Source organism: Ovis canadensis, chromosome 4 (genome assembly GCF_042477335.2).
Source record: "Ovis canadensis isolate MfBH-ARS-UI-01 breed Bighorn chromosome 4, ARS-UI_OviCan_v2, whole genome shotgun sequence".
Classification (NCBI taxonomy): domain Eukaryota; kingdom Metazoa; phylum Chordata; class Mammalia; order Artiodactyla; family Bovidae; genus Ovis; species Ovis canadensis.
Genome location: NC_091248.1, coordinates 47,917,647 through 47,935,714, shown reverse-complemented (window position 1 = coordinate 47,935,714; position 18,068 = coordinate 47,917,647). Strand labels below are relative to the sequence as shown.

Here is an 18,068-nt window from a genome sequence, read left to right as displayed (position 1 = left end):
GACACAGTTACAAATCACTGTTGAGCGATGTTAGTATTTTTATTCTCCAAGTACATGTAAATATGGTGAAATCTCATTACAATAAGGCCTCTTTTAGAAATTAGAATCTGAAATACCTTATATAGGTTTGATTTGAGACTTAGCTCAGTTAATATTAAGACATCAAAATCTGCTTTTGAGTAAAGTAGTGTTAAAGAAAGTATAAAAGTAGTTAAAGATTTAGTAGATGTTAACTCTTAAATTCATTGGTAATGTTTTTCCTATTCATTTTTATAGTATAACATTTCTTAGGGCAGTCAGTGACTTTTTTTAATAAAAGCAGAACAGAAAATAACTAAATTTCTGGATATAATGCATGGATTTCTGTCATAGATAATACCCAGAGGAAGCCTTCATATCTTCAATGCAATGATAATAATGGTGTTATTGACATATTTTAAATTTCTCTTTGGGAATTTTAGATGGTGTGGCATATTAGATACTGCTTTTAAAAAGAACATTGCATTGGTTATGTTGAGTACTTTACTGCAAAAAAGTCTTGACTTTGGAGCAAGAATATATCAGTTGTCCATGCGTGAGTAGAGAAGGAGAACTTGAATTTTTTTCAGTGACTTGTCAGAGTTGACCATAGGTTTTCTTTTTAGCTACAGTTTACCATGTCATCATCTTTCAGAATAGCCATGGTATTAGAGTACCTGAATCTAACTTGAAATAAAACAAGTGTTAGGCAGCATAGGAGAAAATACGTTTTAAATGTTGAATTTTCCCAGAGAAGATTGTTACAGTGCTAACTTTTATTAATAGCTTAAAATATTTGTTGTTGTTGTTTTTAAGGGAAAAAAAGCATGAATTTTTATTAATCTACTTAGAAATTGATTACTTTAAAAATATTATGAATATGCCAAGTGATTAACATTTGGCTCCCTAAGTGAAATTCTGATAAGCCTTTTAGCATTCGTTAATTGATCTTTTAAAAATTTCTTTAAATTTCTAGATATACACCTGAAGAAATTGAAAAGCTCAAGGAGTAAGTTTGACTTTTTTTCCCCATTAATTCTGATAGTTGAGTTTTAATTTTCTTTTTTAAATATTTTGTGTTTTCTAAAATTTTACTTTGAAAATGTCGAGAGATTATTGGTAGACTGGTACAACTTAATCCTGCTGTTAAGCAAAGTTGACCATATAAAGACCTTATCAAATCCATAGAGTAGCCATGTCCATAAATTCAAGTCTTCTCTTGTTGTCCTTAGACCACTAATAGGGGTTGCAAAAGAGATAAGATGGCCATTCTTGGTAACCTGAAGACTAAATTTGGGGAACTTACATAACCAGGATCAACACCAAGGTTGTGCTAATGGCTTAGTTTAGAATGATTTAGAGTTGGCAGATCTTTCACCAACTACCTGGACTGACTACTTTATACAGTCTTATTTTGTAGGAAACATAATTTGGGGACCATAAAGTATGGGTTAACGGATTGTGTTAATCATGAAAGGAAAAAAACAAAAAAAAGGCTGATCCAGTTTATGATAATAAGAACTTGGGAAATTTTTCAGGTGTCTGAGAAGAGCGTGTTAGGAGTACTCAAAAGGGAAAAATCTGGGGATTGCCTGGGATATTGTGTCAGTAACCTGAGGGGAAATTTGGTCTTTTTTGAACACATATCCAAGTTACTTATTTCTTCTCTGACCCAGGAAAAAGGCAATTGCTGCCTGTTTTTTTTCACCCACAGACAACTGTGGACCCCAAAAAAAGGCCACACTTTCAAACTTTGGCTCTCAAAGTATTGCTGCCCACCACTTCCAAACCAGTCAAATGGGAAGAAGAAGAATGAAGAATAAATGATGAAATTAAAAGGGAGAAAACAGTTGAACCAAATGCTGATTGGCAGACTCTTGTTTTAGGCTCCGGATAAAGCATGGCAATGACTGGGCAACAATAGGGGCTGCGCTAGGAAGGAGTGCCTCTTCCGTCAAAGATCGGTGCCGACTGATGAAGGACACTTGCAACACAGGTACTGTGAGCGCCACTGTTGCTCTTTGTGACCATTCAGCCCTCCTGCCCCTTCACATACTTCCTGCTCTTCCATTGTGGAAAGAGCTTTACTACTCATTCAAGTTTAGGTTTTTTCTTCTAGTGCCGTTTCTTTTCAACTAGACCCAACTAATCCTTTATTTTTGAGCTTTGTGTAGTAAGGTGATATTTTCATAGGGACACATCTCCTCAGCTTCAAAGGTTTTATTTAGGTCTAGCATATTTCCGTTTTGTAGCAATTCAAAACTGCTCCAGGTGGGAAATTTTTGTCCTATACACGTACTTTTTAAAGCGTATGTGCAGGAAGTAATTTTAAGTCCATCTGACTCTTGAACTGATGTTAGCAACAGCTTATCAGCTCATATTTATGAAAACCTTTAGTTCAGGCATGTCCCAACTTAAGAAGAAGCTGTGTTCTGAAAGCTGTACATATTTTGCCTATTTCAAACTTGAACTTTTTCCATAGAAAAAAATGGTGATCGGTGTTTCAGTCCCCAGACCAGACTGCAGATACCCAGTTCATGTATACAAATTACTGATTGATGATACTGTTAAACCTAACCTTTGTGACCAACAGCAGTATTTAAGTTCCACCACCAACTCTCAATTACCTCTCTGAACCTGTTTCATTTGTAAAATTATGACGGTAGAATAAATGATCTCACAGTTCCCTTTTTAGCCCTCAAATTATCTGAAGGATCCACAGCCTGTGCTCAGTCTTTCAATTAGAAATAAGTTCAGTTAGTTCTCAAGCTTGGCTTGAGCTTCCAGGGAATATATTTTTGACCTCACCCCCTAAAGTGGAATCAGGAATGTTTCCTGCTTAACCACTCCACCAGCATTATTACCTCTAAGGCAGTGAAAACAAAAATTTCACCAGCTCTTATTGTGTAGTGAATGAAGCAGAAATGGGAGTTTTAGGTTTACAGTGGAACCCCAGAGGTTCATGTAAGACATTGAGCATAGAAGCCTTTTTATGAGCATAATGGAAAAACATTATGGCATTCCCTGATTGCCAGCCTGAAGGAATGCTCTGCCTGTTACCTTTCCTTGTTGCTATTTGTTCTGGATCAGGAGTTTTGTCTTTTGACCACACCATGAGACGACAGTCTGAGTTTCCCCTTACTTTTTTGCCATGCTAAAATAGGAGAGCAGGAACTTTGTCTTGAATCTCTGGTATCCAGAACTGTGCGTAACAGTTGAATGAATGAATCCCAGAAAGGCAAGCACATAGCCTTTTTGAAATTTGCAGCTACTAGTAGTAAGAAAATAGAAACAGAGTGGAAGACATTTTTTAAAGGGTCTCTCTTTTTTTGTTGTTGTTTCCCTGTTTTTCTGCTTAAGCTTTTTTAAAGAAAAAGACCAAAGGGAACATGTGATATTGTTAGTGGGTTTATGGATTAAAAAAACTGAAATAGAAATATGTGTGAATACCAGTCTCAGACTTCTATTTTATCACAGCAGCTTGGAGTTGGGAAAGGAAATGATATAAATCAAGTTTTTGTTTTTATTGAAATGGGTGGGAAGCCAAGTTATTCTACTTGTCCGTCCTCATTCATTCCTGTAAGTAAAGGTCTCTGTTGAGCTTACTACTTCACTTCTGCACAGCAGGGAATCTTTGGTGGGACTAAGAAAAAAGTATAAGTTTCTGTGTCCATCAAGCCATCAATGGAACACTTCCCAGTTAGGACACAGTATAACTTGAGAGAATATAATTCTTTCTAGCTATGTTTTAGATAGTTTTTCTTTCCTTAAAGAGTCAGTTGGTGCTTTCTATTAGGATTCTATATTTTCACTTGTAGTACTAAGAACCTTTGTTGTTTAGACGCCAAGTTGTATCCAACTCTTTATGACCCCATGAACTGTAGCCTGCCAGTCTCCTCTGTCCCTGGGATTTCCCAGGCAAGAATACTGGAGTGGGTTGCCATTTTCTACTCTAGGGGATCTTTCCGACCCAGGGATCAACCCCGCGTCTCCTGTGTTGCAGGCAGACTTTTTACCACTGAGCCACCTGGAAGCCCACTAAGGACCTTACTGGGCTAGTAACTGTATTAGTAGTTACATACAGGTTTTCCATGTCATTCAGAAATAATTCTGACAACTACTGCATACTTCCATCATCCTTTGAAATACAGTGCTGAATCTGATTTGCAAAATAAGAAAAAGGTAGCAGTGGTCATCTGGATGCTCTCCTTCTTTCAGGCAAGTGGACAGAAGAAGAAGAAAAGAGACTTGCAGAGGTGGTGCATGAATTGACAAGCACTGAGCCAGGTGACATAGTCACACAGGGTGTGTCTTGGGCAGCTGTGGCAGAACGAGTGGGTACTCGCTCAGAAAAGCAGTGTCGTTCTAAATGGCTCAACTACCTGAACTGGAAGCAGAGCGGAGGTACCGAGTGGACCAAGGAAGATGAAATCAATCTCATCCTCAGGTTTGTTCCTGCATCTTCTCATGACAAAAGCTGCAGAACTGCTGTGGCTCTCTAGGTTGACTTTACTCTTTTGGTTTCCATAGATGCCATCTTTTCCATAGAGAGCCACTGTTTAAAATCCTATTTCATATTGAGCTCTTTTTTGTTTTGTGTTTGTTCCTCTTTTAGTGGATTTAGTGCTCGTGCAGAGTACCAGATTGAAGGCGTGGAGACTGAAGTCCTCCCTCTGTCCGCAGAACAGGTGTGGCACAGGCCGCGGCAGTGCAGCTTTCCCACTGTCCCACCACTGTGCCTCAGTCCTGGCCAAGAGGGACCATGTTGAGGGTAAGAGGGCTGTCAGTCTCCATGCCCTTCAATCTTTGGCTACTGTGCTAATAAGATAACCCACATTAGTTATCTCCCACCTTCAAATTGGACCAAATTAGACACTTCCAGTTCATACATATCCAAAGATAGCTTTTAGGAATAATCCTAAACTTATTGTTAAATTAGTTGGTTTAAGACTCAGTGACTCAGTGGCCAAAAATACCAGCTAGAACTTTTGTGGCTACTCCCTACTGAAAATCAAAATCCTGACAGTTAACTAGAAAACATATAGACCATTAAAACCCCAAATTTAGCTGTACTATTTTGTGTTAATTGTGGGGTTTGGGGTTGCTGCTCAAGCACTGTTTTATCTTTTTATCATTTTCTTTTGCGTTTTATTTTAATATAGCTTTTCCCCAGCTAGTCATCTTTATAAATAGTTCTTTTCTGAAAATGAAAGTTGCTCAGTCACATCCAACTCTTTGCGACCCCATAGAATTTTCCAGGCCAGAATACTGGAGTGGGTAGCCGTTCCCTTCTCCAGGGATCTTCCCAATCCAGGGATCAAACACAGGTCTTCCACATTGTAGGATGATTCTTTACTTCAGCCTGAGCCATCAGGGAAACCCAAGCCACCTGGAATGTGTAGCCTATCCCTTCTCCAGCAGATCTTCCCGACCCAGGAATTAAACCAGGTTCTCCTGCATTACAGGCAGATTTTTTACCAGTTGAGCTGTGAGGGAAGCCCCATTCTTTTCTAAGTAATTTTATTTTACAACTGGAAGAGCTCAGATCTAGAAAATAGCATTATATAACACACTATAAAACATTATAGAACACTATACAACTAAACCTGTTCTTTTTCTGTTCTAACTTTTAGCTCTTCCCTTTCCTTCACAGTTCTGGTTCTGGCCATATTTATGTTTCAGCATATTGGTAGTACCATTAACAAAAGGCTGTCACTGTGGTACGTCTTAGCTCTTAGCTCAGGAAGCAGGCCTGCACTCCCGCAGTCCATCCTTTCCCACGTACCTAGCATCTCAGTGACACACCCTGCCATTCCCTTTATTGCCGGTGGCATCACCTCTAGTCAGAAGAGGATTCTTGGGGAGAAACAAACATCTAACAGATGCTTATTTTGTAACCTATAGGATAGCAGAGCTTGATGTAGCTGATGAAAATGACATAAACTGGGATCTGTTAGCAGAGGGATGGAGCAGTGTCCGTTCACCACAGTGGCTTCGAAGTAAATGGTGGACCATCAAAAGGCAAATCGCAAATCATAAGGATGTTTCGTTCCCTGGTAATGTATTATTTGCTCCTTAAGTCCTTACCTTATCTTATGTACTCAAGGAATTAGCAGTTAGAAGTTCTTTGCCTCGGCTGAAGAGAGATGAATCATGGTAGATTTTATTTCAACCTCTGTCCTGTTTCTTTGGGTAACAAACTTTCCTTGAGCAGAGTTAATATGATTTGTAATTCTCAAAGCACCAAGGATAGAATTACACGTATTTACACACATTCTTCTCAGATAAACTGTGAAGAGGAAATAAATTTCACATGTGTTTCCATTGCATACAAAGATGTAAGAAATTACATTTAAATCAACTTTTATGAATTGAGTAATTTTGAATTACTTAACTGCATTATTTAGAGAAATTCTGTGGAGATTTATTTTGTAGAACAAAGGCTGGTAAGTTTCTAGTTTGATTTATTGTGTAAATCTAGAGATCTTAGGTTTGTTTAAAAGTGAAGTAAAGCTTACTTTTCCACTTCACTGTCTGCTCTGTACTTAGGCACTGAACCAGGTAGTGCTGTCTTTGATTTAGGTAATCAAATTCACTCTCACTGATATAGTGCTCCAGCTTCATTTTTGCAAAGGTAAAATTAAATGCTGAGGAATTTGGCTTGATGAAAATGTGATTTTTTTTTTTCCTAAATACTCAGTTACAAATTTATTTTGCATTTTAAAAAGTGTAGTATAACCATTAGGCTGAAGGAATACTTAGGTAACAGGAACCCAGTATCACCTGGGATGACTGATGTAGTTTATCATGATTAGTAGAGGAGCTGGCTTTACAGGAGCCCAAGTTGTTTGCATACTGCTGTTGGGAAAAGCTCAGCTGCCACTCTCGGGTTGTAAATTAGATGACAGTTCGTGCAGTGGCTAAAACAGTCAAGTGCCATTTGAGTCAGGGCAGGGGGTGGGTACACGATTCATTACTGAATAAAAATAAGTTAGTTAGTTTTCTTCCTAAATAAGAATTTTATCAAGAAGCCCTAAGACATAGAAAATGTTGTATTTCTATGTTCCTTACAGTGGCTATTGTAGATTTGATGGCAAGAACAACATTCAGTTGTGAATTTTTTTAAAAATCTGTTTTGATAGATAACATTTCCAAAAATTTCCAGACAGGTTGTGGTTTTTAAATATTTTTATTATTATTTTGGTAAGATGTCATATCCTATATACAACTATTTATTCCAAATACTTTCCCTCCTTACCCCCCACCTCCCTTGCTGCTTAGATGGTGGTCTGTCGGAGAATCAATGTTCTTTTTGTCTACCCATCTCCCTTCAGTCTTGATAAAAGGTCTTAAACAGTTACATGAAAATCAAAAAAACAACCCAACGCTTTTGGAGAATAAATCAGGACCTGGAGTTCCAAACAGTAATTCCAATTCCAGTGTACAGCATGTTCAGATCAGAGTTGCCCGCTTGGAAGACAATGCTGCCATCTCTCCAAGCCCCATGACAGCCCTACAGATTCCCGTCCAGATCACTCACGTCTGTAAGTAACCTCAGGACTCCTTGCTATTTGACCTGTGCGATTTAGTGAATGGCTCTGACACCTTTCAGTCTTCTAGAATTTTGACAGAAATTTATCCAAGTTGACGAATTAAAGGAGATCTAAGGCATTTTATGTTTATTAGCTTGATAAATATTTGCAAAGGATGAATGTGTAACAGGAAAGACTGATAACCAACTGCCCAGCCATTATAAACCATTTTAAATCATCTTACTTTCTAGATGTTATAAAGAATTAATGGTTAATAGAAAACTATTTAAACTACTGTCAGTAAAGTAATGCTCAAAATTCTCCAAGCCAGGCTTCAACAATACGTGAACTGTGAACTTCCAAATGTTAAAGCTGGTTTTAGAAAAGGCACAGGAACCAGAGATCAAATTGCCAACATCTGCTGGATCATCAAAAAAGCAAGAGAGTTCCAGAAAAACATCTATTTCTGCTTTATTGACTATGCCAAAGCCTTTGACTGTGTGGATCACAATAAACTCTGGAAAATTCTGAAAGAGATGGGAATACCAGACCACCTGACCTAGCTCTTGAGAAACCTGTATGCAGGTCAAGAAGCAACAGTTAGAACTGGACATGGGCTGGGTGCACGGTGGATGGTCTGAAACATAGAGCACGGCTTTCGCTGGGGCTTCACGGCCCCAGAGCCCAGCATGGCTTCCTCACGACCCTCTTCCACAGCAACCAAAAAAAACTAAGGCACCAGATGACTTAGTGGCTCCTGTTGTGAAGAAACCACACATCTATTATGGAAGTTTGGAAGAGAAGGAGAGGGAGCATCCGGCCAAAGGAGAATATGGGCTTTTGGGAAAAGAAGGACTCAAAACAGGAATTGAAGCAGAAAATATTAACATAACCTCTGGAGACGTGTTTGAAATTGAAGAGCACATCACTGAGAGACAGGCTGAAGTGTTAGCAGAGTTTGAGAGAAGGAAGTGAGCCTGGCAAATCAACGTTTCCACAGATAACTCAGAGGTCAAGGTTTGCCTTAGAGCTTTGGGGAACCCATCACACTTTTTGGAGAAGGTCCTGCTGAAAGAAGAGAAAGGTTAAGAAATATCCTCTCAGTGGTCAGTACCAATGCCTTAAAAAAGACCAAAAAAGATGATGAGAAATCAAAGAAGTCCAAAGAAGAGTATCAGCAGACCTGGGACCATGAATCAGGACCAAACAACCTGAAGGTTGCTAGATTGTGGATTGCTAATTATTCACTGCCCAGGGCAATGAAACGCTTAGAAGAGGCCCATCTTCATAAAGAGATTCCTGACACAACTAGAACCTCGCAGATGCAAGAGCTGCACAAATCTCTCTGATCTTTGAATAATTTCTGCAGGCAGATTGGGGATGATCGGCCTGTCTCCTACTGTCACTTCAGTCCCAATTCCAAAATGCTGGCCACAGCTTGTTGGAGTGGGCTTTGCAAGCTCTGGTCTGTTCCCAGTTGAAACCTCCATCACACTCTTCGAGGCCATAACACAAACGTGGGAGGGATCGTATTCCATCCCAAATCCATGGTCTCCTTGGACCAAAAAGACGTCAGTCTGGCCTCTTCTGCTGCTGACGGTTCTGTGAAGCTGTGGAGCCTTACAGTGATGAACCTGTGGCAGATATTGGAGGCCACACAGTGCGTGTGGCCCATGTTATGTGGCATCCATCAGGACATTTCTTAGGTACCACCTGCTATGACCGATCATGGCGCTTATGGGATTTGGAAGCTCAAGAGGAGATCCTGCATCAGGAGGGCCACAGCATGGGTGTGTATGACATTGCCTTCCATCAAGATGGCTCTTTGGCTGGCCCTGAGGGACTGGATGCATTTGGCCGGGTTTTGGGACCTGCGCACAGGATGTTGTATTATGTTCCTAGAAGGTCACCTGAAGGAAATATGTGGAATAAATTTCTCCCCCAGTGGCTACCACATTGCAACTGGCAGTGGTGACAACACCTGCAAAGTGTGGGACCTTCGACAGAGACGCTGTGTCTGTACCATTCCTGCCCATCAGAACTTAGTGACAGGTGTCAAGTTTGAGCCTATCCATGGGAATTTCTTCCTTACTGGTGCCTATGATAACACAGCCAAGATCTGGACTCACCCAGCCTGGTCCCCTCTGGAGACTCTGGCCAGCCACGAAGGCTAAGTGATGGGCCTGGACATTTCTTCCAATGGACAGGTCATAGCCACTTGCTTCTATGACAGGACCTTCAAGCTCTGGATGGCTGAATAGGCAGGACCATGGAAGGAAGAACTCAAGCCTCACTGTCCCTTTAAAGCCATTTTCAAAAGAAAGGAATTAATATGTTTTGTTCTATCATGTATTTTGCCAATTACCATGTATGTAGATTCTCAAAAGAATTGAATTTCTGTCTCAGCTCCCACTTCAGGCAAGCAGCCCAATCCCTGGGTGTTGATCAACCCCTTCCATGGTTGAAAAATTTTAGTTTTCATCTTCAAGCCCCTCCATGAACTTTATAGACATTGTTTTTATTAATCTTTATTTGAATGCCCTCTTGCTTCCCTCAAAGCACTCAGGATTTTTACTTCTTGAAACCTGGCTTTCCATTACATGGTACATGTTTCAGGATTCCATGTGACCCAGAGAGCAAGATGGCTGTGCTCTATGCAGGAAGCCCTCAAGTAGAGAAGCACATCTAGCTGTGCACTGGCTGAACAGTACCTGACAGAGCGAGAACCCTGAGAATGGAAGGCGAAGATGTAGACCACAGCTGTGTCCTGGGTTACGCAGTAGAGGTTTTACCTCATCCTGTTGAGTTCATTTGGAATGCTAGCTGCATCGGGAAGTTCAGAACTGAGCATCTGCCTCTTCAGAAAATGTCTTCCATTTTTGCTTTGAAGTTTGGCATCCTTTGTGTTATCCCAAAGCTAGGCCAATGTGTCAAGATTCAATGAAATTTTTAGAAAGCAAAAAAAAAAAAGAACTGGACATGGAACAACAGACTGGTTCCAAGTAGGAAAAGGAGTACGTCAAGGCTATATATGGTCACTCTGCTTATTTAACTTACATGCAGAGTACATCATGAGAAACACTGGGCTGGAAGAAGCACAAGCTGGAATCAAGATTGCTGAGAGAAATATCAATAACCTCAGATAAGCAGATAACACCACCCTTATGGCAGAAAGTGAAGAGGAACTAAAAAGCCTCTTGATGAACATGAAAGAGGAGAGTGAAAAAGTTGTTTAAAGTTCAACATTCAGAATACTAAGATCATGGCATCTGGTCCCATCACTTCATGGGAAATAGATGGGGAAACAGTGGAAACAGTGTCAGACTTTATTTTGGGGGACTCCAAAATCACTGCAGATGGTGATTGCAGCCATGAAATTAAAAAATGCTTAAACTCCTTGGAAGGAAGGTTTTGACCGACCTAGATAGCATATTCAAAAGCAGAGACATTACTTTGCCAACAAAGGTCTGTCTAGTCAAAGGGATGGTTTTTCCCTTTGTATGGATGTGAGAGTTGGACTATAAAGAAAGCTGGGTGCCAAAGAATTGATGCTTTTAAACGGTGGTGTTGGAGAAGACTCTTGAGAGTCCCTTGGACTGCAAGGAGGTCCAACCAGTCCATCCTAAAGGAGATCAGTCCTGGGTGTTCATTGGAAGGAATGATGCTAAAGCTGAAACTCCAGTACTTTGGCCACCTCATGCGAAGAGTTGACTCATTGGACAAGACCCTGATGCTGAGAGGGATTGGGGGCAGGAGGAGAAGGGGACGACAGAGGATGAGATGGCTGGATGGCATCACCGACTCAATGGACATGAGTTTGAGTGCACTCCAGGAGTTGGTGATGGACAGGGAGGCCTGGCGTGCTGCAATTCATGATGTCGCGAAGAGTCGGACATGACTGAGCAACTGAACTGAACTGGAGCAAGGGGATAGAGTCCCTAGGATGGCACATCATTTGTAGTAATTCACCAGAAGACATACAAATGATTGGAGGTGAAATGTCGAAGAAATGGGTTTTGGTGAGGTTGAAAAAGATTTTCTTAAGGGAGTAAACCCAGTTTCCTACAGGGATTGTTTTGTTTACCTCTCTGGTGTAAACAGAGAGGCTTCCCTGGTGGCTCAGTTGGTAAAGAATCTGCCTGCAATTCGGGAGACCTGGATTTGATTCCTGGGTTGGGAAGATCCCCTGGAGAAGGGAATGGCTACCCACTCCAGTACTCTGGCCTGAAGAATTCGATGGACCAAGGAGCGTGGCAGGCTACAGTCATGGGGACACAACTGAGTGACTTTCAACTTTCTCTTTTCCTTAGCCTCTGACTGACATCTTCTTGTGCTTAATGAGATGAGAACCCAGTGAGTTATAGGGAGAGAAATTTATTTTCTAAGATCTAAGCCAAGTTGATCTACCTTTCTTTCTATTATAGAGGGACAGAAAAGGAAAGAATGAGGATAAAAATCTCAGAACCATATTATTTTTTCATTTTTATCTCACTTTTTCCCCCTACACAATGTTATTTGCCTATAGAAAGGCCATTGCTAAGGGTTTTTCAGTCACTGGGTATTATTCTCAGTCCAGGGATTATTGGCATTTTGAGTGGGACAGCCCTCTGTTGGCAGGATGTCCTCCTACACACTGCAAGATGTGCAGGGTCCCCTGACGTCAGCCACAAAATGCCAAACGGTGCTTTCCAGTCAGTGTGACAGATGCAGGCAACTCACAGGTTTTCATATGTACTCTGTGGTCCCATTTGGGAATCTCTGGACCACTTAGTTGGCATTATTAACACTGTATTTCTGGGAATTCCATGGCAGATGTTTAAATTAATTATGCTTGTCTTATTCTTAAAGTTCTAATTTAAATGTGCATATTAGCTTTAGCTTTCTACCAGTATAGTTAAACATGAAGAATTTATTTTCTTTTACCCTGCTGGTTTTGTTTTATAGTCTTAAGAATTGCAAAGCAAGTGAAATTACTAATCCACCATAAATATGAGAGATTCTGTTGGCTAAAAATTGTTTATGCATGGAGAAAGTTATAATTTTCCTTGGCTACTGGGTTGATACTTACTGGGAAAATAGCAGACATTTTATAAATGGTGCCTTAATATTCATGCTTTCTCAAAAAAGCATACTTTTTTAAGTATTAGAATAATTTTGCTTCATCTAATAAGAAATATGGGTACAGTAAGAGTTTTACAAGACACCCATTATTCTTGGCATTTGAGCTAAAATCTCATGATTGTTTCTTTATTAGAGATCAGGGATCCAGACTATTTAGGGCCAGAACAGTACATATATGTTAGGCTTTGCAGGCCAAGGCCAGATAGATCTCGATGGAATTCTCTATTTTTGTTTTTACACAATCCTCTAAAAATGTAAAAACCATTCTTAGCCTTGAGCCACATTTGTCCCCAGCCATAATTTGCTTACCTTTGATTTAGGTTATTTATCTGAAATCAAATTATTCTAAGTATGATCTTAAGAATCCATGAACTAGTCAGAGAAATAACAGGAATTAAGTACATATCTCGTAAACTGAGAAGTATTATAGTCAGAATATAATAAACAATAAATGTTATACATTAGAAGTCAATTTCAAAGCATTTTCCACGTGGATGTACCTTCAAGTGGGACTGAAAGCACCAAGAGAGCTCACATTTCTTCTAGTTTGCTGTAGTTCTGTATAACCTTGAGCAGACATGATCTAGTCTGAGCTTCAGTTAACAGACCTGTTTGATCTCTAAAGTGCGATTCATTCACCCAGTACAGTCATTTGAAACAATACTGCATGTATTTAATGTTTTTGATCCTCACACCTACTGTATGAGATAGACAGGGCAAGTAAAGTCTCTGAACAGTAGTTTGGATTAAAGTAAGTTATTTGCCTGGATTTACATTACCAGAAGTGATGTCACTAGAACTAAAATATAGTGTTCTCAGACATCTCTATATTCCAGACATCTATACCATCTTACCAAAAGATACAGGAAAACTTAGCATTTTATCAAATTCCTGTATCTTTGCAGGTTAGCCTTAGTGTATTTCTCTTTCTTACTAACATTAGAAATATTTTATGATCTATGCCAGAGTTAGCAAATTTTGTCTCTGTCATAACTACTCAACTGCCCTTGTAGTGCAAAAGCAACTATAGAAAATACATAACCAAGTAGGCTTGACTGTGTTCCTATAATACTTCATTTATAAAAACTGGTTGTGAGCTGGATCTGGCTGTGAGTCATGGTTTACTGACCCTTATCTATGCCATCCCAGACAGATCCATTAGATTTCTTATCTCTTATTAAATGATTGTGGGTTTCCAGGCCAATTATTCAATATGAAATTGCCCTCCTAATTAATTGAATACACTAAGGAAATTGAAATTTAGAAAGTGTTTTATTTATTGTCCTTGTTCTTACCACAGCTTCAGCAGACTCCGCTGCTGCTACTGTTGACTCGGAAACAATAACACTAAACAGTGGAACACTACAGACATTTGAGATTCTTCCAGTGAGTAACTACTTTAAAAAGCCATATTATGTATAAGATCAGTTGGTATCAGTTTTAGAAATATTACATAAGCAAATGAAATATAAAAATTAACCTGATTGTCAGTAAGTGTAACTATATCCATGATTTTGGAAGCCAGATGGTTAGAAGACAACATAAATCAGACTTCTAATTTTTATAATTAATTTTAGTCTTTCTTTTTCAATCTGATATAAACCAATAACATCTTTTTCTTATATAGATGAAAATGACAATGCTAACACATAGGGTACATGCTATATATTTTTATCGAGTTGTAAACAAGTTCATATTGGTTGAGGAAAAGTTTATGGAATGAATTATTTAACAGAGTAACACTGCACTAGCCATTGAGGATACAGGATTTAAAAGTCCTAGTCATAAATGATGTAGCCACTTAGGCAAAGAATCTTGCAGTCCCGTAAAAGGTTAAACATATAGTTACCATATGACCCACCAATTCTAATCCCAGGTATACCTAAGAGAAATGAAAACATTACGTCCACGTAAAAACTTGTACATGAATGTTCATAACTAAAAAGTAGAAATAATCCAAATGTCCATCCACTGATAAATGGGTAAATAAAATGTGCTATAGACATACAAACGATTATTTGGCAGTAAAAAGTATGCTACCATAAGGATGAACCTTGAACCTTATGCAAAGTGAAAGAAATGGGACACAAAATATATAGTACAGGGCTCCCATTTGATATGTCAAAAATGGGCAAATCTGTAGAGACAGAACATAGATTAGAGGTTAACTATGCTAAGAGATGGGATATATCTGCTAATTTAAATGTAATTTCTTTGCAGGGGGTGAAAATTTAAAAACAGCCCCAGTTCTTTGCCTGATTTCTAAAATAGGTAAACCCAAAATTATTGGTTCAGTTTTCGTGAAGAAAATATTTAAATTATGTCAAGATTTCTTTGCTGTGAAAAATACAAGGAGTATTAGTACATGAGTTTATTTATATCCTGCTGCTGCTGCTAAGTCGCTTTAGTCGTGTCCGACTCTGTGCGACCCCACAGACGGCAGCCCACCAGGCTCCCCTGTCCCTGGGATTCTCCAAGCAAGAACACTGGAGTGGGTTGCCATTTCCTTCTCCTATACACAGCCAAATCTCATAATGGCCCACAGAGCAAAAGATTCTCTTTTGGAACTTCTACTAGGCTGCTTGCTTAACCTAAGCCTTGGTTTCCTAATTCAGAGGTCTCCAAAACAGAGTTGTAAAAGTCATTTGTCACAGGTACAAAACAGAAATTTGTTTTACCTTTTTTTGCCACCTTCCCCCTGGCCAAATAAATAATGTATACACATATATTTGAGGTATGTGTTCAGGTTTTAACTTACGAGGTCACATTCAAAGATTTAGAGACTTCTGTCCTAATTTATTAATAAAGCATAATAGTGCCTCAGCTCCAAAAATGTATAAGCATTAAATGTATTTAAGTATATTAAAATATGCATATATGATACACATGTACATATAAAGTATTTAGTATACCACCTGATGATATGTGATGAATAAATACAACCTTTAGAAAAAGTCAGCTTTCACTTTTATGAAGAGGGAGAGGGAGAAGTGAGTTAATCCCCGGTGCGTGCCAGGCACCATCACAATCATTTCTAATCCTCAACAAACCTTTCTGTGAGAAGTAGGTATTATCCCTGCTTTCATGTTTAAGAAACCTAGATTCAGTGAGTCAGGAGCCAGTAGAACTGCTGTGAAGGAAGTTCCCAAGACCACGTCAGACTAGAGACCAGGATTTAGGATTTAGGACCGTCACCTCCAGTTGTAAGTGCACATGCTCTTCCTTCAGAGTTTTGGGGTAAACCAAACTCACATTACCATGGAGAAGCTTATGGTTGTGAAACGTGTGTCGCTGTTCGGTATTTTTGTTACACTTCCATAAAACATCTCAGTATACTATCAGTTAAGCAGTCTTCAATTAGGAATTTTTTCTTTCAGCAGAAGACTAATTGCTATTTCTGTACATTTTCTCCTAACATAAAAATTTTCTGAAATTATACTGTGAAAAAAAATCTATTCAAGTAAGTAAACACTGCCATAGTGCCTTTTCAAAGATGTGAAGCTTTTTAACTGGGAGACACTAGGTTTTATGTGCTGCAGAGAAAGGATAAAGAGTGTGTGCTGGGGTACTGCACTGGAAACAGTGGTTTATGAGACAGTGTCTTGGACTGAAATTGAGCTGAAACCAGACCATAGACACACAGGGCATGAAGAGTAGGATCAGGGCCTTGCCTCTCTGTTAAACCTGCAGGCTGAGAAATGACTTACAACACATAAGTAGTCCAGAATATTATGCTTTTTATTTTATAATTTGCATCTTCATGATTGGTATCAAGTACATTTGTGGCTAGTAAAGTCCCCATTTTAGATGTAAAGCTAGACGTAGTGAGCACTAAGTCTGCTTACTGGGTGGTATGATGCACCTGTGTTGACCTTATTTTTCTTTTTCCTTTAGTCTTTCCATTTACAGCCCACTGGCACTCCAGGCACCTACCTGCTTCAGACAAGCTCAAGCCAAGGCCTTCCCCTCACTCTGACTGCTAGTCCCACAGTCACCCTGGCAGCTGCCGCTCCTGCTTCTCCTGAACAGATCATTGTTCATGCTTTATCTGTATGTCATCTTACATAAATTCCTTGATTTTTCTAATTTCTGTAGAAAAGACTGACTAAACTGATAAGTGTCACCAGAGATAGAACTCATACCCTGGGGGAGGAGGGAAATACATTTTGAGCTCCAAGACTTCAGGACCTGTTAGGGACCAGAATTAGTTGATATATAATATTAAGAGCCAGTAGTACTGTAATCCATGGATTTAAACTATTCTTCTACCACTGTTGTCCCAGGAGCATGTTTTACACCTTCACTGGGGCACTTCCCTTATTCCTGTACATGAGATGGACGTACATTAGGGGAAAGGGGCTCCTAGGCGTGCAGAGGCCCCAGTAGGTCAAGAAACAGGAGTTCTAGAAGAACATGGTAAGAACACTGCAGATCCAGAGGTGAGAGGCATGGAGGGGACACCAGGGCACCACGTGAAAGGTCATTTGTTGTCTATAACTTTAGGCTGGTACGTACTTTTTCATCTTGCCACTGATTGTTTTTGTTAACATTCTATAGCCAGAACATTTGTTGAACACAAGTGACGTCACAGTGCAGTGTCACGCACCAAGAGTCATCATTCAGACAGTTGCCACAGAGGACATCGCCTCTTCCATATCCCAAGCAGAACTGACAGTGGATAGTGATATTCACTCATCTGATTTTCCTGAGCCTCCAGATGCCCTAGAAGCAGACACTTTCCCAGATGAAATTCATCAGCCTAAGGTTACAGTAGAGCCGTCATTTAATGATGCTCATATATCCAAATTCAGTGACCAAAATAGCACAGAACTGATGAATAGTATTATGGTCAGAACAGAAGAAGAAATCTCTGACACCCACCTTAAACAAGAGGACGAACCCTCCCCGTTAGCCCGGGCTTATGTTACTGAAGTAAGTTGCGCTTAAACAGCCTTAAGCCTCAAACCTGCAGTTTGGGAAAAGTCTAGAGCAGGACCTGCCACTGAATTGGTTCTTTTATATTATTTTTTTGCTAGTATGTAAAACTTCAGAGTGTGAGGTTATTATTATTTTTGTCTGTTTAAGACCTTAACTTTGATTTCTTTATAGTCTAACTTTAAAGTAGGATAGTATTTGAAAGTCCTTTCAAGCCTAAGTGTGTTTGGGGACTTAAGGGAAACAAGGAATATGAAACAGAATCTTTTTTTTTTGTTTGTTATTACTTAGGATTTAGGGTCACCTACCATAGAAGAGCAAGTTCATCAAACAACAATTGATGATGAAACAATACTTATTGTTCCTTCACCACATGGCTTTATCCAGACATCTGATGTTATAGATACTGAATCCGTCTTGCCTTTGACAACACTAACAGGTACTGTAACTCCATCATGTGCC

At 39.4% G+C, this 18,068-nt stretch overlaps 2 protein-coding genes and 1 pseudogene across 10 annotated transcripts in view; 2 read left to right on the top strand and 1 right to left on the bottom strand.

Moving 5' to 3' along the window:
• The window catches only part of TMEM243 (transmembrane protein 243), a 54,069-nt gene that overhangs the window by 12,855 nt on the left and 23,146 nt on the right, over positions 1-18,068 (bottom strand). The window lies entirely within an intron of this gene.
• DMTF1 (cyclin D binding myb like transcription factor 1) overlaps positions 1-18,068 on the top strand; it is a 51,048-nt gene that overhangs the window by 30,128 nt on the left and 2,852 nt on the right. For 4 of the 8 annotated variants that reach the window (XM_069587748.1, XM_069587749.1, XM_069587747.1 and 1 more), the window contains 9 exons: positions 995-1,027; positions 1,905-2,014; positions 4,237-4,465; positions 5,923-6,074; positions 7,353-7,562; positions 13,972-14,057; positions 16,566-16,721; positions 17,229-17,603; positions 17,898-18,045. In XM_069587748.1, coding sequence (XP_069443849.1) covers positions 995-1,027; positions 1,905-2,014; positions 4,237-4,465; positions 5,923-6,074; positions 7,353-7,562; positions 13,972-14,057; positions 16,566-16,721; positions 17,229-17,603; positions 17,898-18,045 — 1,499 coding nt within the window. The remainder of the gene's footprint in view (positions 1-994; positions 1,028-1,904; positions 2,015-4,236; positions 4,466-5,922; positions 6,075-7,352; positions 7,563-13,971; positions 14,058-16,565; positions 16,722-17,228; positions 17,604-17,897; positions 18,046-18,068) is intronic. The other 4 variants (XM_069587754.1, XM_069587753.1, XM_069587751.1 and 1 more) reach the window with 2 other exon arrangements.
• On the top strand, positions 8,161-9,896 carry LOC138439229 (U4/U6 small nuclear ribonucleoprotein Prp4 pseudogene; annotated as a pseudogene).